The sequence below is a fragment of the Brachyistius frenatus genome, unplaced genomic scaffold (genome assembly GCF_029030835.1).
Source record: "Brachyistius frenatus isolate BFR_SWC_R1_liver_20210118 unplaced genomic scaffold, ASM2903083v1 Contig_19, whole genome shotgun sequence".
Classification (NCBI taxonomy): domain Eukaryota; kingdom Metazoa; phylum Chordata; class Actinopteri; family Embiotocidae; genus Brachyistius; species Brachyistius frenatus.
In genome coordinates, this window is record NW_027210618.1 from 3,689,234 (window position 1) to 3,714,412 (window position 25,179).

At 39.9% G+C, this 25,179-nt stretch overlaps 1 protein-coding gene across 5 annotated transcripts in view; it reads right to left on the reverse strand.

Moving 5' to 3' along the window:
* Positions 1–1,549: 1,549 nt before the first annotated feature.
* lingo1a (leucine rich repeat and Ig domain containing 1a) overlaps positions 1,550–25,179 on the reverse strand; it is a 128,398-nt gene continuing 104,768 nt past the window's right edge. For all 5 annotated transcript variants that reach the window (XM_069695343.1, XM_069695346.1, XM_069695342.1 and 2 more), the window contains one exon: positions 1,550–3,603. In XM_069695343.1, the coding sequence (XP_069551444.1) occupies positions 1,744–3,591 (1,848 nt within the window). In that variant the 5' untranslated portion in view covers positions 3,592–3,603 and the 3' untranslated portion in view covers positions 1,550–1,743. The remainder of the gene's footprint in view (positions 3,604–25,179) is intronic.

Sequence of the window (25,179 nt, forward strand, 5' to 3'; positions counted from 1 at the left end):
TGTTCGTGAAGCCCAGCTGTCCACAGTGTGTACTTGAAAAGGTAAGGCTGTAATCTCAGATGTTATATGCAGGGCCAAACTGGGGAGCATAATGTGTAGCAGTTCTCCCCCCACCCCTTGACGAACGATGCACATTTCAGGAGAAAAGCAAACCTGTAAATGATCCTGGAAGGTAATATTTCCATGGCTTAAATGGGTGTAGGAGGGGGGCATCTTCATGAATAAAGCGTTAATTTTGCAAACAAAAAACAATCAAGTAAAATAACCAACAATGACAGAAATATTCTACAGCTTGAGGAGCACATTGTTTCCAAAAAACGTGAGCACCACAACTTCTATTCCACACAATCATGTTGAGCACAAAATAATACCATTACATAACAGATTTTGAAATGCAATTTGAAAGGTCAGGGATAAACCCTTATAGTATTAAAGTACTGCCAAACATTCTGTTTGATGGCAAAACTGTAGAATAGATGCTGCATCGCTCATTAGTACCAAGCGTCATATCGACAACATCTCACATTTCATTCCATTTCACGCCCTCCATCCGTGTGTATGCTGTCTTAGTTACATCTTAGGGCTGAGTTACACTGATATCAGAGACTGACCTCAAAGGACTATGTCAGAGAATTCATCCAACGCTAACATCCTCTATTAGCAGACGCATCTAACACCAGGATTTTATGCTACTTTGCAACACTAAATATTGTCCTTTGAAAAAATGCAATTATTCCTCCACACCTCTTGGCTGATTTTTCACAGTGTAGCACTCAGGACTGGTATCAACAGGAAAAGATACAGTGACGTCACTGAATCTATGAATTTTCAAAAAACATATTTTTGTCATCATCATTCAGGAATTCAGGTCACATAATGCCCAATGTAATCTGTTTGACAGTACCATTCACTGTATTTACTTTGTTTGTACTTTCTTGGCTCTGAATTAGCTGCTGTGACATTCAAACTATGTATCACTAACAGTTTTGTATTTCCTAAAATTTCTTGTGGCATACAATTTATGTTGTTTCTTTGTGTTCAATTCTGGGGCATACTCTTTCAACAAAGATTTATCAGGTATTGTGACATGACTGTACATTTGATGGATCACAGAACAATCATGACTGTAGGAAAGTAAAAAAAAAAAAAAAGACCATATGTAGCACATAGCATTCACAATTGTGTGAATTGCTGTAGCGGCGAAATTTCCCCTCGGGGATTAATAAAGTGAAATAAAAAATTAAAATTAAAAAAAATTGTAACGCTGATGTACTGCAATGAAGATGTACTTGAAATGCATCAGCGTTGTATAAATGTGCTCATCAATCCATACAAATCTCATTCATAACAGGACATCTAACGTCAGAAAAAAAATAACACAAAATAAAAAATACAGACAAAAAACAGCAATGGTCAAAATATGATCTGCCCCTCGCATTCTGGCTGTTTGAAGTGTTTTTTTTTTGTTTTTTTTTCTGATATATTTTTCCCACTATGAATCCATAGGAAAATGAACTGCTTATCTGACTTTCAATACCCCCACAGGCCTTTTTCATTTTCATTCCCTCTCACTTTTGAAAGTCAGGAACTGCCCTCCTGTCAAGTCCATCAGTCAGGACAAATCATATTACTCTATGTTAACAGACCAGGATCCACAGGTTTGTAAGAAAGGAAAGGAAATGTCTTCTCTTCCATTTGTCTTTTTTTTTTAAAAGTTGAAATTGAATAAATTCCACATCTCTGTTAAATCATTTTCATGTTAAACTTGCGAGGAGCATCCACTGTGCTGCTGCTCATGCCGGCGTCTGATTTCCGTGGCACATACTCGATCTCAATGTTGTGCTTAGTGTTGCCTTTACCTCTGCTCCAAAGGAACAGCAGTACCAGGCAAAACAGGACGACACCAAGAAAAGAGATGAAGCCCATTGTGGTCGCAATGATCAATGTCTTTATATCAAACGGGAAAGGGACATTAGCTCTTGTACCATTAGCACCAGTTTCTGTGGGCTGGTTGGATATGAAGGCGAAAGTCTTGTTGGGCTGATGTGGCCAATCAGGCGAGTAGCTATGAATGTGTAGGTGAGCAAGAGAGGTGTCGTTTCCGCCTGCGTTGCTAGCTATACACACATATGTACCATTATCTTGAATCTGGGCATAACGCACCTCCAGGGTACCATCTGGCAACACAGAGAGCCTTCCAATCGTCTTGGTGGTGATGAACTTTTTCTGTGGAGACAGCCACATTATCACTGGAGCAGGATCTCCATCTGCTTGGCAAGTAAAATGAACAATGGCTCCCTCATCGACAAATTTCTGCTGGGGTTTGCGATCCCTAATCCTAGACTTGCGACATGTGAAGTAGTTTGGCTGCAGAACATCCGGGAAGTCTTTGAACTCTTTGCCTTGGACAAACTCGGGGGAGGCACAGGTGGGCTGCTGCCTGTTGAAGTTCAGTCTCCAGCGCCGTCGGAAAACCCACAAAAGCCGGCAGTCACAGGCCAGGGGATTATCATACAAGGCGAGGGTTTCCAGGTTTCCGACTGAATGGAAAGCAGACTCCTCTAAAGTGCTAAGAGAGTTCCCAGACACATTAAGAATTTTCAGGTAGTTTAGACCACGGAAAGAGTAGGGTTCAATCATTGCCAGTCTGCCTCCGACCAGGTGAAATTCTTGCAGACGCAGAAGATCGTGGAGCTTATTTCCCTCAATGGTATGGATAGGGTTGTAGGAAAGATTTAGAAAGCGCAAATAAACCAAGTGCCGCAGGGCTACGTAAGGAATTGTGGTCAGGTTGGCGTTTGCGATGGTCAGGGAGGTGAGATTTAATCCATACAAGCAATTTGGGGTCATCGTATCCAAATATGGCCAGTTGGCTATTTCCAACACTTTCAGCCGATAGAGCCGTTTAAAAGAGTAATCCCGTATGACATTGATATTGAGGTGGCGCAGCCTCAGAGTAATCAAACTGTGGAGGTGGGTAAAAGCCTCTGTTGGCACGGAGGACAAGTTACACTTCTCAAGACTCAGGTGCTCAAGGCTGCTTAGGCCATGAAAAGCCCGGTGGGAGATGAAAACCAGGTCATTATCACCCACCTCTAAAGACCGGAGGTTGTACAAATCCTGGAACATGTAGTCCAACAGGATGACGATCTTGTTTTCACTTATGTCCAGCTGTGTGAGATTACTCAGGCCTGTGAAGACACCGAGCTGGATCAGCTTAAGCTTGTTGCTACGCAGCCCCAATGTCCGCAGACCATACAGGTTGTTGAACGCTCCCGGTTCAATAGTGGAGATCGTGTTTTCACTGAGCTCCAGGTGTTCCAGGTTGGAAAAGATGGAAAACTCATCTGGGTTAATGGTTCTAATGCGGTTTTTGCTGAGGTCCAGCAGTTTTGTTTCTGCAGGAATGCCCTCGGGAACTGTCATGAGCTTCTTGCGGTGGCACATCACGGAGCGCTCTTGAACATTGCACTCACAGCGGGATGGACATCCTGTGGTGGAGCCAGACAGCACAGTGCCCAGCATCAAGATCAGAATTGGCTGCCAGCAAGCCACCAGGTAGCTGTGCCCAGTCGCTTCCCCGGCTGCCATCTTATCGGTTACCTGGGGAGACACAGAGACATGGCGGAAAATTTTGTTAGAAAATGAAACACCGATAGTTTCAGCCTCACAACATTCACAGCAATTCTGTATACGCTTTTAGAAGGCAAGAGGCAAATTTAGTGGAGATTGTAGAACATTACCATACATCAGCTAAGCTACAGACAGATGGTGTGTATGGTTTAATATCACTGCTAAACTCTGCAATTTCCCATTACATGTGCTGTAAAGGGAGGGGGGGGGCAGCAGTCTGAACTTGTATTTAAAAGACCTTCGTTTGGCTGCTGTTGGTTACTTCAGCAAATGTTAACATAACAGAGAATCCTGCTGCACAATTCATGAACAGACTAAAGATGAATAGAGGTTAGGAGGAATAAGGTGTGTGTTTGCATAATTGAGAGTGCTGACAATTTTGAATGCTACATTTTTCACTGGTCTAGACAGAGTTTCAAAAGGTATTTCCAATGCAAGTAGCTCCTTCTGTTTCAGCCTTCTGTGAGACCTTTTTTTTTGTATATATAGGAGGATGTACTGATCCTAGCCACAAACTCTAAAGCCAAATCCTTGTAGTAGTCTACATACATCTTGCTCTACACCCTCATTGTGTCTGCTGGCGAATGCTGAAAACCATTTGCACAACACACCTTGAAGATAATCAATCAGTCAATGCCATTATGCCAATACGAAGTGAATGGGCACAGGGTCAAGTGGAATTAACAGTATTTATCAGTGATCCAAGCCATCCTGTGTCAGAGACATATACGAGTATCACATCTGTGGTTTACTCCGGTACCATGAAGCCTTTTCTTTTCAGCCCCTACTCCGTTGTTCCTACCTCAAGTCGGAATTTGCTGCGTAAGTTAAAACAGTAAGGGGTGAAGCAGCAGTAGCAAGCGGACGCGATCAAAGATGGATGGTGGCAAGTGTGATGCATGTGCTGTGGCTGACTCTGAGCTCATGCAATTTTTAGGATAAAATATAGATCACACACAACCAGGGAATTGGATACAGAGAGATAAATACAGGCTTTTACAGAAAAAAAAACATATTTAATTTTAGTAGAATAATTACCAATTACATGCAAGATAATAATAGTAACACTAATAATAATAATAATAATAACAAACAAACCATTAAAAAATAACCCTGATGGGGCCAATTAGCTACATTATAGTGGAAACTGAACATCATCAGAATCAATCATGGTATGATCTACAGATAGCAATTGTGAAATATGAGTCAGTATTATCCAGGCTTTAATGAATCATTTATCACAAGGAATAGGACTGTAGTTCATTGAAAAGATCAAATGTGCCAAGAAAAAAAAATACACTGAACCAAAGTCCTTCACATCTAATTTGCAGACATCCTAAGACATGTCTCTGGGGGACTCCTGTCTATGTGTGATGGCTGTAGTCACAATACATATAATTTTGCCAGTGGTAAGTAGTTTCATCTCTTGTTCTAACTTTGTCTTTAAAGTTGATTTCTAACTAGTCATGTGCTTCTTCTTCCTGACAGTCCCTAAAAGACAGATAATGCAAATGTTTGTTCTTCAATAGAAACGATGGATCATATTGCATGTGACAGATTGACAGGGTGTGGAGAAAAATGAAAAAAAAAAAAAAAAAAATCTATGATATCATGGTTGACAGTTATTGTGGTCACCACGAATAACTTTTTTTTCCCAAACTAAACTAATAGCCCACTGGACATCAGGCTGATCATAAAATTGGAGTGGGGGTCAATAGGTTCAATTTACTTCTCTCAATTTAATTTTATTCCCTCACAGGTCAAAGGTCAGATTGAGGATTTGATGATACCATCTGTGAACAAGTGATGTCAAAACAGTCTGAGATGAGATCTGAGACCTGCACCAGAGCCTGCTGCACTTTACGCTGCCTCCAGCCATACACAATCATTCTTATTCCTTAACCCACATTGATCAAGTGAGTGCTGAGTGCTGCGAGATAGACTGCTGTGTGGCCTTATCATAGGCTTAGCTCTATCTGTCAGCCTCTATCATGTGCCTATTATATATTGGATATCCGTCGATGAGATGCTATTATGTCCAACTCTATTACCATTGACACTGAGATCCAATCAGGAAAATTATCAAATCATAATCTCTGGCTGGTAAAGCACTACAGCTGCAACTTCAGCAGTTTAAAGACTGCAGTCAGGCATGTTCTCACATTTGTCTCAACAGAGAAAAAAAATCCCTGCAAAATAACACTTCACTTGATTACTCAATCATAGCTCATCTGATTATTTAAGTAAGGTTTTACAGTCAGTTGTTCAAAATGTCTGCCCAGTTTTTTTTTTTTTTTTTTTTTTTTTTTTCATGACAGACTTGCCTGGAAAATTGTGGCAGGGGAGACATTAAGATGAAGGATGCCATCCATGGGTAAACATTTGCAGCCCAGTTTTGTTAATGATCTGGTGTTATCATTCCCTCACAGGCATGTCGTCTGAATGCGGTTCTTCATTCCAATCAGCACTCCAGTGAGCTCCCAGAGAATTACATTAATTGAGGTGAAGTTAGAGGGGGGTGTGTGTGCTTCTAAAAAGAATGAATATGTTCAGGAAATAAGACAACAGTGCTCAATAAACAAGGACCCACTGGTCCAAGACCAGCAATAACCAGATCAATGAATGGTGAGATGAATGCCTTTATGCCAGCATCCACTGGGATCCTGAAGATGTTGCTTCATATTGGAAGTGGATGGTGCTCCCATGCCCATACACTATACTAATTAAACAGGCAAATATGAGTTTTTACTATCCCTTTGCACAATATATATGTGTGAGGGTTAAGTGGTCACAGTTACATCCCATCATGTCCTAGCTGCTGTCATTAAGTAACGTTTACTATGTTTTTGGTGTAGAGCCTAATTTAAACTCAGTTGTTGCTCCTAATCTAATTATCAAGTCTGTAATCTAATTATCCTTTACTAGATAAGAGCTTGCAAGAACTCTTTACTAGTTAAACTGTTCAAACTTACAGTACAGTAGCAGGTAGATGGACTCTAGTATAGTCTAAAATATTTTGTCCAGAAAATGTTTGCGACCACTTTTTTTTACATACACAGACAACAATGTTAAACTACGACCATAATCAAAGATCCAGCCACCATCTCCTTATAAATCTCAGTTTCAGGTAGTTCTTTTAGAAGATTTACAATATTAAGTATCCCCTTACTTAAACCTTTTAGATCCATGTTAAACAGGTTACGAAGCCCCACTGATTTTAGGCTGTCGATTGTCTTCTGTCCATGTGGCTTTCACACACTACGTGCTATCAATCCTCTAAATCTGAATGAGGCTGTCCATCACCATTAAGTTCTTCACAATAAGCACAATCAAACATATCAGGGAGGGGTATTGTTTGGACTTAGCTCTCGCCCCATTTTAGTTTACCTGTCACAAGACAGCTCTCTTGTCAGCCTTGTTAAATACCATCGTTAAATACCTGTAAGCTTCTGGGAAATCCATGAAATGATGCTGACGTTATCTGCAGCACAAAGTTCTCAAAGCCCTCAAAGTCCATTCCTCTGCAAAATACTTAGTCAGCTGCCTAACTAATCCTCAATGGTCAGACTCAGTAGGGTAATTTTATTTACTGTACTATCTGCATGACTTTGATTGTATATCCTCAAACCATTTTCCATGAATATATCCATTCTTCCTCATTTCAGCCTTAGAAGATGTAAACCTTTCATGAGACAGTATGCCTTTAACTGGTATCAAATATCAGCTATTTTTTCATTTGAAAATCATTTTCCAGCATTTTAAAATGAATGTCTGTGTATGCTGAGAATAATAAAGTTAGATCCAGCTCCTGAGACTATATGTAAGTATCAGCCTCTTAAGATGTTTATTGGTTCAGTTTTCTGTAGTAAGTAGCAGGTTTGCTTTATGTATATTGACAGCTACACTTTGATTAAATCCATCTTCACCAGAATTTTCTGACCTTTAGCTTCCAAAGTGAGATCACTTTCACACTACAGTGTTGCCTAGCTGTGTTTCAAGAGAAAGGTTACCCTTATGTCATTGAGAAGCTAAACTGCCTGCTGGGACTGCTAGCTGGATCCGGACCTGTGAAATGGCAGGGCTTAAATGTAAGCTGACGCCCAACAGATGGACAGCGAAGCCCTAATCCAGGCAAAGAAGCTGGTTTGTGCAACAAGGTACATAATTCAAACAGTGGCCAGATGTTGTCCTGACAAAACTCTGCCACGAAGGCTGCCGCTGTGTTGGTCCTGAACTTCACCTCCCCACAGGGTCATTTTTGTCTCCGTGCTCCAGTGTTTGAGGTCTCGTTCCATTACACAGCAAGAAGTACAGTTTAGAGAGTAAAATAAAAAAAATACTGATAGGGGTTTCTAATATTAAATCTCTGACATATCTGATGGGGTTGACACAACATCAGAAGCAACTTTTTAATTAAATGGCAAAAAAGTTTAACAGCTCCAGAAAGTACAGCTTCCAAATAGAGCACAACCATCAGAGTTGGCAGGAGGTGGTTGGGTTGGATGGTGGATGAATGAAGCGTCCGACTCTCACACTAGAGACTGGCGTGCGCATCCACACTTCCACTGGTGGTTTGGTTTAGGTCATGTAAGCATGTGGTCCAGGTTAGGGTAAATATAAAGAAACATATTGTGCAGGCTGAGTGAGTGGATATTCTCATGCAAGGCTGGAAAAAATATGTTTAAAGTTACATGTTACTAAAACATGTAGTGTCACCGACACTAACCTTGTGCTTTTAACAATTAGGTTTCCTTTCCAAACATATTTGCTACAATTTAGCTTTTTTGAAGCATAGTCCAACACAATTTCAGCAAAAGCTAAATATTGTAACATTTATGAAGGTGGGAGTTATTGTATGGCTGTAGTATAAGACTGCATTCATTCTTAACTGGGGCACCTGATGGACTGCTAAATAACTGCATCTTCAAAAATAAAGTATTTCAAAATGTTCATGAAAGTCACCAAATCACTGGGGTTGAGCAGCTGACTGAGTAAAAGTGATCAAACCTTTCAAGTGATAGCGATATATTTTCTGGTCCTAAAGTCACACTAATGGTGCATGAATCCTGAGAGCCATATGTTTTCAATGCAACAATTCATAAATTGGTTCTTGACTTAGGATGAATTGTCATATATTTGATAATTGACAAATTGTCCATGTCATTTTGCATGACATTTACTGGTTCTCAATGAGACAATTTGTAGAATTTTACCACAGATTGCTTGATAGATTGATAGACATTAAGGTTCAAAACTGACAAGACACTGAATGTTTTTATGGAAGTTGTTAACATTCCTTTGGCTTGATGTGGTCAAGTGTTATGCGTGCACGGGAAGGAACGTGTGTCCTTATATGATGTTCCATCATTATTAAGCTATTTAGCCTCGTATCTGCGTCTCCATACAGAGAATCACAATTATTTTTTTTCGTTCTTCAGGAGATGTGTTTTCAAAGAGGAACAGCCTCCAGAATGTCAAACTTTTAGAAAGTGGATCGAGGATTTTGGAAGCACTGCGATCAGCACTGAGAACCCACACTTCTCTCACAGCATCCAAAAAAATGAAGCCTGCCAATAGTCGTGTGTAGAGGAATAACAAAAAATCACTTATCATTTTCATTTTCCTAATCAAAGCCATATTCAATTGACATTAAAGTTTCAATAATGGTAATAATGTTTGACAAAATAATATGCTTTGTCAAAATCTGACAATAATAACTTTGAAAAAGCAACAACGAGCTGTGTAATGTTGACAAAAACAAGGCTCTATACAACTTTATTTGAATATATCTGTTGTTTACTTATATTCTTTATTGGACAATTATAATATTTCACCTAAACTAAGTGTGGTCAGTATATGTTTTGTAAGACATTTGGATATGAGAGCTATGCAGAGTCATATGTTCTCTGTTTATTTCCCTCGACCACAGCAGTCAAATCAGCTCATAACAATATCACTTAAGTGTAATACAGCCTGTATGAAACAACAACATGTCCGCCATATTATGCTATCTATAATTAATATCATAACACGGGTGTTATATGGATTTATCTCTTGGCTCTGAAAGCGTCAATTTGTTCTTTACTGATATAACCTTGATCACATTTCTTTAAAATGCCTCTGAAGTGAAAAACATTGTATAAAAGCTTTTTTCTGCCCCTGGCTTCGATTCATGTAAAAGTTTGTTTTTTCTGTGCATTTAGATCAGAGCAGCCCAATTTATGGCCCGTGGACCAAATGGACACTTGGGTTGAATTTAGGCACCTCTGATTTAGATCGTTTTTGCTAAGCCTGTCAAGCCTTTCAGCTTTAAGTTCAAGTTCCAGTGCCTGTGTAAGCAATTTAGAAAATATAATTCAATACTTCAACGTTAAAAGGATAATAAAATGGAAATGGATTATAAGAACAATTAATAAACTAATTAATAGTTCTAACATCAGCTTACTAATATGCTTGCAACAGGTTTCATGTTATCACAATATTTCTCTTTGTAAATTTGGTCATAAGCCAAAGGAATGGAAACAGTAAACTACAATATAAACCTGATAACAGCGCGGCGTGAAAAGTCAGATGATCACCATGGTTACATTTCACTCTGAGAGGAACATGAATGTCTGTACAAGATTAGATAAAAAACAAACCAGCTTACATGTGTACTTTTATACTCATGGAATAGAAAAAGGAAACAAGTGCAAAGACTTCAGGTGATGCATGTATCAGACATACTAACATACTGCATCTACTGTATGCACCAACTGAGTAGGTAAACATGTGCTGTATTCATTGTAGCAGCTGGATTACATTTGGAGAGCAGAAAGTAACAAAGTAGAACAGCTAGATGGTGAAAGAATGAGCTCCCCCAGAGAGACCTGCTGGAATAGCTGTTCCCTTCTTTCACAAAGGCAGAGACAAAATTCTTCACACACACACACACACACACACACACACACACACACACACACACACACACACACACACACACACACACACACACACACACACACACACACACACACACACACACACACACACACACAGAGACAAATATTGTGACATGTCTGTTTGTCTGGATATTGTTTTGTCCCCTAAAAATGTGGCCCCCACTCCGGGGCTGGATCTTTTGGATTGGGAACGTGCTGACAGAGCCTTCAAGACTTGAGGCAATTATGTCAAGGGGGCACACGGTGAGACATCAACTCTTCTCCCGACACCGCAGGAGATGTCAACCTTCGGTGCTCCAGAGAAGAAAAGTGAAAACACTGCAGCCATGGCGATACATGTAGGAGAAACGACGACCGCCAAAGGTCATGGGGCTTTATATTCTATACTGGATACTGATCTTTGATGAGTGTTTCAGCGTGTGGGTTGAACCTGGCCTGTTCTAGTTTGTTTAGTTTGGGAGACTGAGATGCCAGCACTAACGAGGCCCCAGGAGGTGCTTTTAGAAAGTCTGTTTCAAGCAATGGGCCAAAGAGAATGTGGTTTTTTTTTCTTTGCTTTTCTTTTCAGTCAGCAGCTCTTGTCATATTGTTTTATAGCATTTTCAGATCACTACCTTTGTTTCACAGGCTGTAAAAATGGCAATAAAAGGGTAAAAGTCACTCAGATCTGTTGCTATAGTGACTATCTGCTTAATTGTTCCGTCAATCCATACAACACAGGCAACAAGTTTGATACATTATTAATCAGGAAACTGATGGCATGATCCTGTGGGTCATTACACCGTGTTAACAACAGATAGTCAATTACTAGCACTGTTATGGAACTTATTGATGGTTTATTGTGATCAAATTGTGTGTTTAGACATATTTGCCATTCAATTTAACATGCTAATTGCAACCAAAATGTAACCTTATTTAAGGTTATTTTTTCATGCTCAACTTTAGTGCTGTATTAGATCTTTAGCACACCGTGAGGCAACATTGAAACTTTACATAAATATCCTAAACATATTCTTCCCAATGGCTTTGATATACTAAATAAGAATGACCCTGTGATGGTTTGCACTACACAGCTCTGTACATACAGTAATATAAGCCCACAGTCAGCAACAATTAACAAAATTAAGAAACCATTTCCTTCTCCGGCATAAAGCTTCTGATTAGGAAAAAACACTGACGTTTCACTCTTATTGTTGTAATGAATTCATCGGCAATTGTGCAAAAAGCAAAGGAGCTTAGTCAAATAAACAGGTTCTCCCATTGCCTTTTTTATGGGCAGCCATGAAAACATTTTCTTACGTAATCATCCATCTTTTCTTCACCTCAAAGAGGCAGCTTTCTGTGCACAATTTTAAATCCAATTTTCACTGAAAGGCAACTGCAAGACAACCAACCCAAACTACATTTTAAATTGAGATCCTGTATGGCCTCGTCTGCTTCAGTTGTTTTTCTTAGAACACTCAAAAGCTCTCTTTTGAATATGATTGCTCTCCACAGTGCCATGCAAAAGTTTTAGACATCAAAAGTAAATGCTTTCCAAAATAGTGACATGCACAGTTTTTTGGCAAGAGCAGCCACTGAAAAACAAAATTAATCAATTCAAATCAATGAATTCGTAACCAGTCCGATGCCTCTTTGATGGTGTTGCATGATTAATAACAATCTCAGCATCCAAAGTGACCAAAACTTTTGCACAGTATTGTAAATATTTGTATATATGGCAGTGAAGACAGAAATTCACCAACTGAACTTCACCATGCCAAGCTGAAGGACGTCTTCAAATTTAAACAAAATCCTCACCAACTCCATCACATATGCAGCCACAGCATCCACGCTCATTTGAATAATCCTCATTTTTGCCTAGAAATAATCATTCGTGAGTGATGAATTAATATTATGCAGAAGAATCAAGCCCTTACCTCTTCTGTTGCACACAAGCATTCGCCAAGACAGAGTGTCAGATATCATTTAACAATGACAGTACTTATGCAAATCAAAACACTCCTCAAGTAGTGCTATGGGGGATGGGAGGGGTCGTTGTTTGAAAGGTGAAGACTTTAAAATTGTAAAATTCAACAGAAGAACCCTGCTGAATATCTCCACAAATTAATTCCAAGGATGGAGGGAGGATATATTAATGTTTTGCACTCACAAATTTCTAACTCAATTTGTGAGTGAATACATTTTTCCTGCAGATGAAGTGAGTGAAATTGGCAGTTGCGTGAGTGCGGGGTAATTTGCTCTTGGACGAGCTCTTTTCCTGGCTTATGGCAAAACCGCTATATCAACTCCTCCATATATGTATGTAGGATGTATCTTTAATAGCAGCGACAACAGTGCAAGCTGCACTGGTTCCTCAATCAAAACGAGGCAACATGGAAACATGCCTTCGTTTCAAAATGAATAATTTACGCTATATCTTATCGGCTGAGAAGAAGTGTGATGGGCACAGTGTGGAGAGGCTCAGGGCCACATTGACTTTAATTGTGACTGGCATCTAAAGGCTTTCCTCCCAGTGTGGCGAAGAAAATGTCCCTTTTGCTTAGCTGCGCATGCAGCTCACATTGAGGCCTTTTAAGGGGAATGAGCTGTAATTAGCTGATTGATAGAGTTAACCCTGATGCAGAAAATGTCACGTTAATGTACTGGGATTAGACATCGGAGGATGCTGCGTTTACATACCGCAGAGGAGAACGGCACAGATTACAGACAAAACACCGGACCAGAGAAGCTCCAGCAGTTCACTGTTGTGTTTTAGGATGTATTTACTGCAAGTCAGTACCAAGAAATGCTTGTCAGGATGAAAACTAATTTTCACTAAGCTATTGTCACATGATGTACAACCCAAGCTTTCTGTAGAGGGATGGGTGAAGGGCCAAATGACCTTGGACAAAATGCAAATCCATTAAAAATACCAAACTATACCAACCAAAAAAAAAAATCTTTATTTTCTGATTGCATGAGCTGGGTTTAGATAATAATATTTTGTATTTAATACAGTATCGGTGTATATGACGGCTAATAGATACAAAATTGCACTACAAAAATGTCAAAGATATGTATATGACATAAATGCTATAATCTGTCCACAAGAGAACACTGCTATGTTTACTTTGCAGTGTTAAAATGTGCAAGTGAACACAAACTGTATCTCAGTCACAATTATGTTTGTCCAAATGTGGATGATGTGCATATCTCGTTCAAACTTAACTAACAACATAATGAAGAATTAGACAATATTACAATTACATTTTTTTAAAATTCTAAAATATCAATGTTGCTATCATCCTCAAAATCATCTACCCGTTTTCTTTGTTGAAAATACATGAATTGGCTTAGTCTTTATTCATCATCTGAGGCTGGCAGTGTCAACATTTTATTTCATTTCTTTAAAGGGAAATTTGCCAGTTCTTATGTTGGTGTCCACTCAGTATTGATGGTAAATGTAGTTCATTGAAGCAATAAATTCCTTCGTGTGTGCCACGTTAACCAAGAAAGCTTTCCTGGTCGTGGAGCTGTGCGCTGGCAGTGCCAGGATGCTTCTGATGCCCAACCCCCAAATCCTTCGGTTCCCTGAGCCAAGTTTCTCCCCTTGTAGCACCTACTCAACAAAAAAAATAAAAATAAACTGGCAGACAATATTGTTCTCGAGAGCAAAGGACAGGAAAGAAGGTGGATTTTCAATAAGAAGCTTTTAGTACTGATCATATGCTGTTATGTTCACAGTTATTGTAAACACAAACAATACAACATGTTGAGAGAACCACTTATCCAGCGTTGTCATGTTTCACCACCCTCGCCCAAATTGTTGCCTAAAACAGCGTTAGGAAACAAAAATACTGTATCAATGTTTATCTGCCCTCTCGGCTCTGCTGGTTTTGGTGTCTCTTCCAGTTTTTCGTCAGTATCCTGAAGAAGAATTCCAGCACACCTCTTTCTAAGTGAGAAATAAAACTTTCATGCATCATAATGCATACACGACTCTCTCGGTCGGCGTAACATCCAACAAAAACCGCCCACGCTGAAATTAATTGCAGCAGAATGATTCAGTTTCTGTTGGTATCGGAGGGCAGTTTGAACAAAGGCACCAGTCGTCGTTGTTTGCTCTCTGCAGCTCAGTTTCTGGATGGCCTCCGCGCGGCCACATCCTCTTGCATAGCAAATTCAGCCCAAACACTGTAAAATGTACCCTCATCCATTACATCCTCTCATACTTCGGGATGACAAATTCACTGTCGAGAAAGTAGCTACTTGAAGTGCAAGCAAAGAGAACACGGTTTTCTTTTGTTTTTAGCAGCATGTACAGCGCCCCCTGCTGACCAGGACAGCTCAATTAGCCTGTTGTTCAAATGACACTGTAAATTCTGTAAGAGAAACAGATTTTTCATCTGCTTCCCAGAGACACAGATAACTTGATGAGGAATGTATTGTTTCAATTGGCAACATTTACCATCAACTGTGTTTGGACCGACAAACATTTTTTGAATTTCTCCTATAAATTCCGCAGCATTGAACAGATTAAAGCAACAACCTCTGTATCTCACTCCCAAGGCTCTCCCTCCCACTTCTTTAAGTACCATTTTCCTACTAGCCACTATCACATTTCTAGTAAAAGAACTCAGTCGCCTCAACCTTAGGTCGTTCTTTTCATTCCTGAAATGGCATAGTTCTTTCAAACACTTGTTTTTGTAGAACATCCTTGAAGGTGAACCTAATTCAGAGACAGGAAGGACACTATTTCATGGATTTAGAATGAGACCCAGTGTAACCACACATTCAGCGAGGTGACAAAGTATAAGATTCAAGACACTATTTCATCTTGAAACAATACATTAAAGGTAAAAAGTAAGGTCTTTTGATTTCGATTTTTTTTTTTTATCCCACAGTTCTTGATTTATGGCTCTCAAGTGTACAGACTCTTGTATAAACTGCCTGTGCAAAGTCACTTTGGTTTACTCATTTAGGATTTATCTCCTCCAATGGCAAGGGCTCAGACAAAAATACTGTCTCACGAGTGCTTTATCAAAAACCGAAGGTGCATTATAAGAACTTCACGAATCAACCAGAGCTCTCAGGCAGATTGTGTTTATGCACCATAACAAAAAAAATAAATGCCCCCCCCCCCTCTCTCTCTCCTTCGCCACAGCAGTGTGCGAAAAGTCAAAAGGTAAATTTAACCTCCCGAACAAGTAGTGACAGGTCTGCAATGTATCACTGAGGTCTTCCCGCTCGCCGTCTGTTCATATGGACAGGGTATCCTGGCTGTTGTTTTAATGAGTGTTGACCCAGACTTTCATCTGTTGACTTTCACACTAAAATATAATGAGAGTGGACCCAGAATAACAAGGCATTTGAAATTCATAAAATGCTGTTCTTGCACTAGTGACTCAGCATCCCAACTAAAATGAATTACCTGATTGTCTATGCAAACGAAACGGCGCCTGTTCAGGCATGAAAACTTTTAAATGAATTGTCGAAAGGGTACGGTCTAGTAGGCCATCGGTTCAAACAGCATTCTGCAATAGGTTCGTCAATTGAGGCATAGCAGTGAAAATAATTTACAGTATGCTATAGTAGAATGTGTTAGACACTGTAGCTTGTATAAGCGCTTTCGTCAAACTTGCACAGAAGGCGTGAATCAATCAAAAACTAAAATAATCCAGGGTATTTTGAGAATGAAGGACTTAGATGTGTGCCCAAACTGAGTAGCACCATAGATTTTTCCAAAGCCTGTTCCACAGTTCATCAATAAATCCTTTGATTCCTGCGTTGAACTTCCAGCATTTATATTGTTCTCCTTTTCTAAGTATAATTTCACCAGAAAAAAAGGGAACGTGTCAGTGCTTTTTTCCCCCCCTGCACAATCCACAGAGTCGAGCAGGCCCGGCCGACCCCGACGTGGCTCCGGTGCAGAGATAGGGGAGCTTAATCCATGTCCTCTGAGAGATCGCCCAGAAAGATGAAGCCTTAATTAGCCACATAAAACCCCACATAATGATGCTATTGATACAGACTGGGAAATGAGGTCTACGCAGAACAAAAAAAACAAAAACAAAGACTATCGTATGTAAAATGGCCGAGATGGGCTTGGGAGACAGTTAGTGAAGTAACTGCAGTGGATGGAAAAAAAGAGAGCAGTTCACTCTCGCTCTCAACTCCAGCAGGGGAGCATTGTCTCATCTCTATGAGCAATCCACCTGCTCCAAATTCTCTCATAAGAAGCTTAGAGAAAAATGCTGACCTTCATATAATCAAAGATTATGTGGGGGAAAACAACAACAGTTTTGGAGTACTTAAGCAATAGCACTCATGGGAGGTTCAAGCAATTAAAGGCAAAATTACTTGTCTAAGCTGTCCTTGTATCCTCCCATTCCTTATCTTTGGTTCCCTGTAGCAGGAGAGGAGGTCATAATGATAGTGAAAAGAAAAGAATCACATCTCTGTAGCGCTGCTAATCCTGAGGGTACTAGAGGGAGCAGAATCTCACTTTTAGAAAGACAATCTAGGTATTTCACATGCCACACATGGATCAATGACAAGGTGACCCTGTATAGTAATACCAGATGGCTTTAGGGTTGGCAAAGACATGGCAAATCCCTTGTCAACACTTGTGCACCCCTTGGACGAAGTTACAGAAAAATGCATTAGAACTTTATGACTTTCAGCTTTAAAGTAATTATGCTAAAAGGGATTAAAAATGGTACAAGCTCATATGGAGTATGTGTGAATTAATATCTCTTAACACTAGAAAAAAAAAACTCATTAGATTCTGAGTGCAATTCATAACAAAGCCCATCCAGCCTCAATCTGCAGAGCAGGGAAAGTGTGATCCCTTCTCCCACTCAGGCCTTAATTAATGAGAATGACTGACTTTCTCCTTTGTTTCCCTGCAAAGAGCAATGCCTTTGTGGAAGAATGCTGACAGTCGGATGACACGCTTGTGGACACATGTTTTAGAATTCCATCTTTGTAGTCTTGTCATGTCAGCTTTGTTGTGATGTAACTTGTATGACATTTACAGGGAGATGTAAACCAGCGGTGTTGAAATGCAGCTATTTTCTCAAATTTCTCAGGCTTAAAACCTTCGCTTGTTCCGTCAGTATTATTGAACACATTCTTATTTATGGAGTTGGTCTACGGATGAGGTAACAGGAATAGTGGATTAACAAACAAGCCCCCTCCTGCTTGTGAGCTATGAAGCAAAATTTGCATTGCAAATTCCGATAACAATTTAATATTGTATTTAGAAGTGAAACTATGAGTCAATTAATAGATTAATTGTTTCCACCATTCATCAAGTAAAAGCATCAAACATTCTGTGGATACCGCTTCTCCAGTTCATTGATTTGCTACTTTCCTTTTATGTTTGATTATCTTTGGGTTTTAAAATTCAAAATTCAATTTAGGACCAGAAAACAAGGAAGGTAGAAAATTGTAACAGCCCTGATTTCTGATGTTTTACAGATTATAATACTGTGATATATAAAATGAACAATTCATATATGATACATTCATGAATAATGAAAATTGCTAGCCCAAGCTGTAATCGCATCACTTCTTCACAGACACCTGAAAAAGTAATGACCCGATGCATGTGATAAACATGCTTCAGTTATTATCCATCCTAAACCTACAATCTGAGGCTGATGGTCCAGCCATAATAGATGGAAGGGACACTACATATTTCCCTTAGCGCTGTTTTGCTCATCATTGCCAACATGGCAGAAGCAAGCACAAAGAAATGCAAAAGACCTGAATTATTTATTGTACATTTACATATCTACCACAGGTTCAGGACCTGGGTGAGGAGGGATTGTATTACGGAGGCAGATTACTCTTGAGGTTCCTTTTTAGGGCATAAAACCAGCTACAAAAATTTACAGGGACCATGACTTGATATCATCAGGAGGAATTTAATGTATAGTGAGCGTTATACCATCATTCACTGCTAAATGTGATTTTTTTTTTCTTTGGTCTGAGATTGACTCATTTTGTCATCATAATAACTTCTACTCACCTTCCCACCTTCAACCGGTCTCTTGCTAAATCAGTTAAGAGATGGAGGGGTTAAATTGCCTGGACCATCCTCTCGCCCCACAGCAGCGCTCCTCAGCTCTGATCTCTCTCCCCTCACAATTCCCACAGGTTCCCAAACTACTTTGCACTTCTGTGGGAGCACGTCACATGCTGGCATCCAGCGAGGTCAAATGCCATTTCATTTTCTCACCTTTGATCGCTGCCCGGCTCTTTCATCAGTCTCACCCTCCCCATCCATCCACCCACACACCGCCACCACCACCATCTAAACGGTTACTGCTGCCTTCACTTGTCCCCTTCAGATTTAGAAAATGTGACTGGCAATAGCAGAAGTTAAAACATATCTGTCTAGAGGTAATACAGAAGCAATCAATCAACTTCAACTCGTCAAACTCAAATTCATAACTATGCTTTGATATCAGATTAGGTGAAAACATTTTCCAGGTGTATCACAGTGCACAGTTGGGTGTGGTATAGGTCAATGTCAAACCCTCTGACTAGTCATCTGCTTCTCCTGTCTTTGAATAAAGCTCCCTATTTTCTCTTTCCTTGAAAGGAAGCAGAATCACATTGACTACCATTAAGCACCTCTATCTTGCCTTTCTGCATAATCAAGGTAGGTAGGTAGGTAGGTATATACTTTATTAATCCCCGAGGGGAAAATTTTTCGCCACAACAGCATACATACAGGAGCAATAATAGAAACAATAGAATAAAATAATAATAGAATAGAATAATATAATAGAAAAGCAATAAAATAAAAAATATAAATATAAAATATAAAATGCACAGTACATACAGTATATATACAGTACATTAAATATCTATATATATATTATATACAACAAACCAATAAACACAGTCAACATATATATATATATATATATATATATATATATATATATATATATAATATACATATAATATACAAGCAACCAAGAAACACAGTCAACAGTGTTATTGTACTGTGATGGATTTTGCCAGAGGTGAGTTATTGTAAAGTCTTATGGCAGTGGGCAGGAATGATCTCCTGTATCTGTCCTTGTGACAGCGGAGCTGGAGGAATCTTTTAGAGAAAGTGCTCCGCTGTCCCTGCAGCAGGTGGTTGAGAGGGTGGACAGGATTATCCAAGATGGACAATAGTTTGATCAGCGTCCTCCACCCACACTGTGCAGCGTGGCTGAGAGAGGGAGCTGTATGCTTGATGTTATCAAGCAGAGTTCCATCAGACTAAGCACATATTTCAAATCAAATCTACACACCAGTGCAAAAGCACTTCAGCACACACACAATTTGAATTAAAACTGCCATTATGTGCATGTCCTCTGTTACTGTCCTCACCTTATCACTTAATTTTCATCTTTGAGATGCAGTTTGTTATGTATAGGTAAAGAATGTTGGAATAAAATGGGCAAAACAAAACTGCAGGTACACCAAACATTTCACCAAATATACCAATGTTCAGACATGTTGAATCATTCAAGATGTTGCTGAAATGGTTGAAAATGTAATCGCAAAAATGTGTTTGTGTATAACAAATGTGTGTTTGTGTGTGTGTGTATCTGCAATTTCACCGTGAACTTGAGCAGAGAGCGCATGTAAAATGTTGTGTCAAACTCGGCAAATGGGCAACGGAGACCCTTGAAATGCTTCAGAGAGCCTACGGCAAAGAACCAATGAGCCAGCCGAGGTGTTTTGAGAGGCACCGGTGTTACAATAGGGGCAGAACGTCACTGTGTAACTTGAAATACTTATTCATAAAGGTCACAGCTTCCCCTTGCCCCGTGCACAACACGGGGATGTGCTGCAGTTTCCCAACTTTTTGATTGCTCCCTATGTGTTCGTGCAGCTGTGTGTGTGCATGTGCGTCACTCATGTTGCATTATTTCCTCGCTTATTAACCCAGAGATTTTTATTTCATTATTTCAGTATGATTATATCATTATAAATTGAACACTTAGTGGTTGGTTGCTGGTCAGACAAAATGAGATATTTTGACACGTCACTTTGGCTCTGGAAACTTGTGACTTGGGATTTGTCTTTATTTCTGAAAACCTTGTCGAGCAAATGATGAAAAAATAAAAAGTAAAATAATGCTCAGTTACAGCCTTGATTCATTCTGGATTTCTCAATGTGTGCGGTATTTATACAACGTTGACATGTTTTGGACTCGACAGGAATGCGTGTGACGAAATGGCAACAGCGCCTGCTTTGTTTGTCGCCTTCAATAATATACAGGAGGTGGTGTTTAATTGGCAGACTATTCCAGACAATAGACACATCCCAGCATATTTCATATTCAAAACACAAACTCATCCTAGAGTATAGCAGTAGAATATGGTGCTTTAAATCATCAGTCAAATATTTTTTTAATCCAGTTTCTAAAATGATCACTAAGGTGGATGCAAACATGTTCAGAAGCACCACAAAAGTGCCAGCATTTAAGACATGATAGCTCTATTTCAGGTCTAACTGTCAGTGGGATTATTGCCGCTTCTCCATGTCTAGCAAACTAACATCTCTTCATGCCACCCAGTCTGGTCGATAACCTGAAATCTGACCTCTTGTTTCCTCTCTGCACTTTCACCCTCCTCCATCAACACTATTTGGTGCTCTTTGTTACAGTGTTCTGCCATTTCTTTTCTCTCTCTCTCTCTCTCTCTCTCTCTCTCTCTCTCTCTCTCTCTCTCTCTCTCTCTCTCTCTCTCTCTCTCTCTCTCTCTCTCTCTCTCTCTCTCTCTCGGTGCTTTGACAGCAAGTGGGTGAAAGTAAGGCAGAGAGAGAGAGAGAGAGAGAGACAGACAGACAGACAGAAAGAGCTTTTAGGGAAGTTAAACCCAGAGAGGGAGATGAGGGGAGAGCACCAAAAAGATGGAGAAAGTGAGCTTTTAGGCAACTAAAAGCCTCTGCCCCTTTATACCTCAAAGCATGGCTCCTGTTGTCTTAAATCACATGATGAATGGGAATAGGCAGTCAATGGATAAAAGGCAACCACACTGATCTGACGAAAGGAGGGGATAATGGGCTTGAAGCACATTAAAATATTCAAATTATCTGAGAACACTTTAATCTAAGTATCATGGAGGATAGCCTTTCTATACTTTGGTAGCATTTCAACAGGGGTGTCCATGTTCTTAATGAATTATAATAGGATTAGTGGCTTTTAATGGGACTTTGTGAGTGCCATGAAATAGCAACAGCTACAAAATAAGTCCAGAGACATCTTCAGACCTTAATTAGGAACTCGATAGGTCAATCTAAAGGAGGGTCTGTATGTCAAACTCTAAGCAGGTACATCCCAATACACCCAATAAATAAATGGAAAAAAAAAAAGAAGATGAAAATACGTTTTAAGCTCCTGCATCTTTCACTTTTGAAATCTGAGGACACCTGTAGCAGGTCAGCTGTAAATGACAACTCCACTTCTACATCCTCAGGAGGCCTACTAGACAGAGGAGAGAGAGTCAAGAGTACTGGTGCTGCACCCAAACACCAAACTCTGAACCCCGAATCTCAACAGGGTGTTTTAACAGGGAGGTGGGTCACAAACACAGATCTTGTTCCCACTTATATCATAATTATAATATTATTTTATCTGTTCAAGTGTGGCCGTGTAAGTGGAGGTGCTATTGTCCCATTATTGTTTTTTTTCCAGTCGCCACTGAACAGCGCTGTTTGAATGAATGCTTTCAGTAGAACAGATGCAACAAACACACTGTATTTTGCACAAGTACTAATCATCCGCACTGCAAAACAATTGATTCAGACTTCAGACTTTAGTTATAAACGCATCTGCAAATATCAAATGGGACAATAATATACATTCTCTGCAGCTGGAAAGGAAGGGGAAGCATTGTAAATAACAATGGATATGGAATTTTCACCCCCAAAAAACATCACACTAGGGCTTCAGTTTTCATGTGTTCTTGTGTACCCAGCTTATACACCTGAAATATAACCATCATTGTACACTCCCAAAAGTAATACAGGACACAGTATAGCCATATACTTTTCCATATGTATAGTAATGCTGTAAGATGATTGAAGTTATAGTGTGTGAAACTAGAGAGAGTGGCCAAAACCTGGTGACTTCCCCTTTGGTGCTTTGACTCCAGCCTTCTGTCCAAAAGCTGCCAGTCTGAGGTGATCAAGTGTCCCAGTCTGTGTAAGTTACAGCCCACTGGCAGTTTAGCAGAGTGACATTCCCATAATCATCTGAAAGATGGCTGTTTTAAGTCGTCCTGGCGACGCAGGTGCCAGCATCGGCACTCATTAGTCCCTTTGCAGTGAATACAAATGCTCCCTCCAGAGGGTTAGCGAGGAGCCTTAGTAAGCACATTAACACCCTCCCAACCCTTGACCTACAACCCCATCCACCATTAGCGCCTTTTTTTTTTTTTTAATGATGCATCCTCCGAGCGGCAAGGTGCTATTTCAAGCCCAGCAGTGATTAGGAGCTCCCATCTATTTAATGTAAACCAGGGCTGTTCGAACTCAGTGGCAAGAGGGCCGGATAGGAAGATCACTGGGAGCTCGAGAGGCCACACCGAATGTTTTGGGTACCAATCAGTCTTAATGTTAATAAATATATTAGTACATGGAAGAAACTAATCACTACATCCTCTTATGGAATCAAATCCACCCAACAAAATGCAAGAGGAACATAGTGAAACAGAACGGGACTGTTAATGATTTGTTGATTAATTATTATATATCTAATTATTATAATCTGTTAAACATCAGACCTTAGGGCTGCTATACATTTCCTTGTTTTCCTGCCCAACATTGAATATTTCCCAACAAACAATTTTAAAATCCAAGCACGGGACTAAGCCGACAATAGGCTCTTACAGTAGGTCCTAATCCATATTTGTTAAAGCCGAACACAAGTGAAATTGTCTCCAGACAGACATCTTCTTGTGGATCACAGGAAATGTCCAATGGGACGTCCGTGGCCCATGGACCACAGTTTGATTAGCCCTGATGTAAACGGTTTGGATTGCAATATTATTGAAAGTTGGAGGTAGGCAAGTTATGAGGTTAATTAAAATGCTGGCAGTGATCGGTAAAATCTAGGTGGACGCAGTGTTTAGGCTACGTGTTGACATGTAGAGGTCCAGTAAAGAATCCATTTCTCCTGCCCGCTGTCATTTGAAAACATGCAGTAATCCAGCATTTCTGTGTGGACACCCTCATTTTTCACACAAGCGTAAAGGGTAAAAGCACCATTGCAGAAATTATCAAAAGACATTTGTCACAACGCTGTGAGGTAGATCAGAATTAGCTGAACGTGTATGAGTTTGTCTAACCACGATTATTTTTCCATGTGAATGCACCCTACAGGCTAATGCAAATACATGGCATTTAGACATGCCTCTAACTAGGCTCGACACTGCAGTGGCATTTCACTAGAAGCATTAATTCAAAATACTAATAGTTATAATAATAAACTTGTTTCTCTTTGTGTTGCTGCTTTACATTAGAATCAGCCGTGGAAGACCGGTCACACAGCCACTCAAATAATGTCACAGTAGGATGTGGATATTTTCTGTAACACTTCACCACATCACCATACAAAAAACAGTCTATTACTGTATATTATAAATGTTGCAGCTTTGTGACCAGTATCTTTGATGCAGTAAATACTGGGTTACCAATTGAGTGTAAATTCTGGATTAGTGTATGCAATAATCACCTTAATGTGTGCAACATCATTGGATTGAGGGCAATGCAATTATAATCAGAAATTTGATTTCAGAAATGGCACGGTTGAAAGCCACTATTACACTGACAAAGGTAACACGGAGGGCACAGTATGGGTTGTATACCATCAAGTGTGTTTACACACAGCGGCATTTACTGTTGGAACAGTAGGAATCCAGGATACATGGAGCCTCAAACATGAGCGTCTTGATGTTTTTGGCCACCGATGACACGTTTAGCATGTTCACTGTTGCAAAGAACAAAACCACATTTTGTTGGACAGTGCAAAACATCAGAGGACACCACATGCATGACAACCAGCGCCTGTTTTATAAGGAACAATGACATTGTGTTTCGTAAGTTCAGTTTGCGCAGGTTACCCTTAGGGGAAATAAGAGAAATAAAAAGCTGTTGACAATGCTGTGAAGTTGGTTCATGACACACTGTCTAGGACACTTTCCCAACGGGTCAAAAAAAATATTTCTCTAAAAGGGATTGTACTGCAGAAACTGACAAAGAAAAGACCAAAATGCTGATTACTTTTTGACAACACTTGCAGCTGTTTCTCCAGCTTATCTATTTCAAAAGACATCCACCAAGGACAACAGCGACTTGTGAAAAAAAAAATCCTCCTTCCCCCTCCCATCAAATAGCTACTGTGATCCCACCGCAGGCCTTTTATAAACATGCCATCCAGCCTGTGGCAGCGACATATCAAGACACTGGCATCAAGTGGAATGGCAGCCCTGTGTTATAAAAAAAACAACATAATTGCTGTCCCGTGTGAAAACTCTCAGGGCCATGTTATCGTAGCATTATGTAGGCTTCACGGCCTCACAACTGGGAGCTAATAAACACCTTGTCA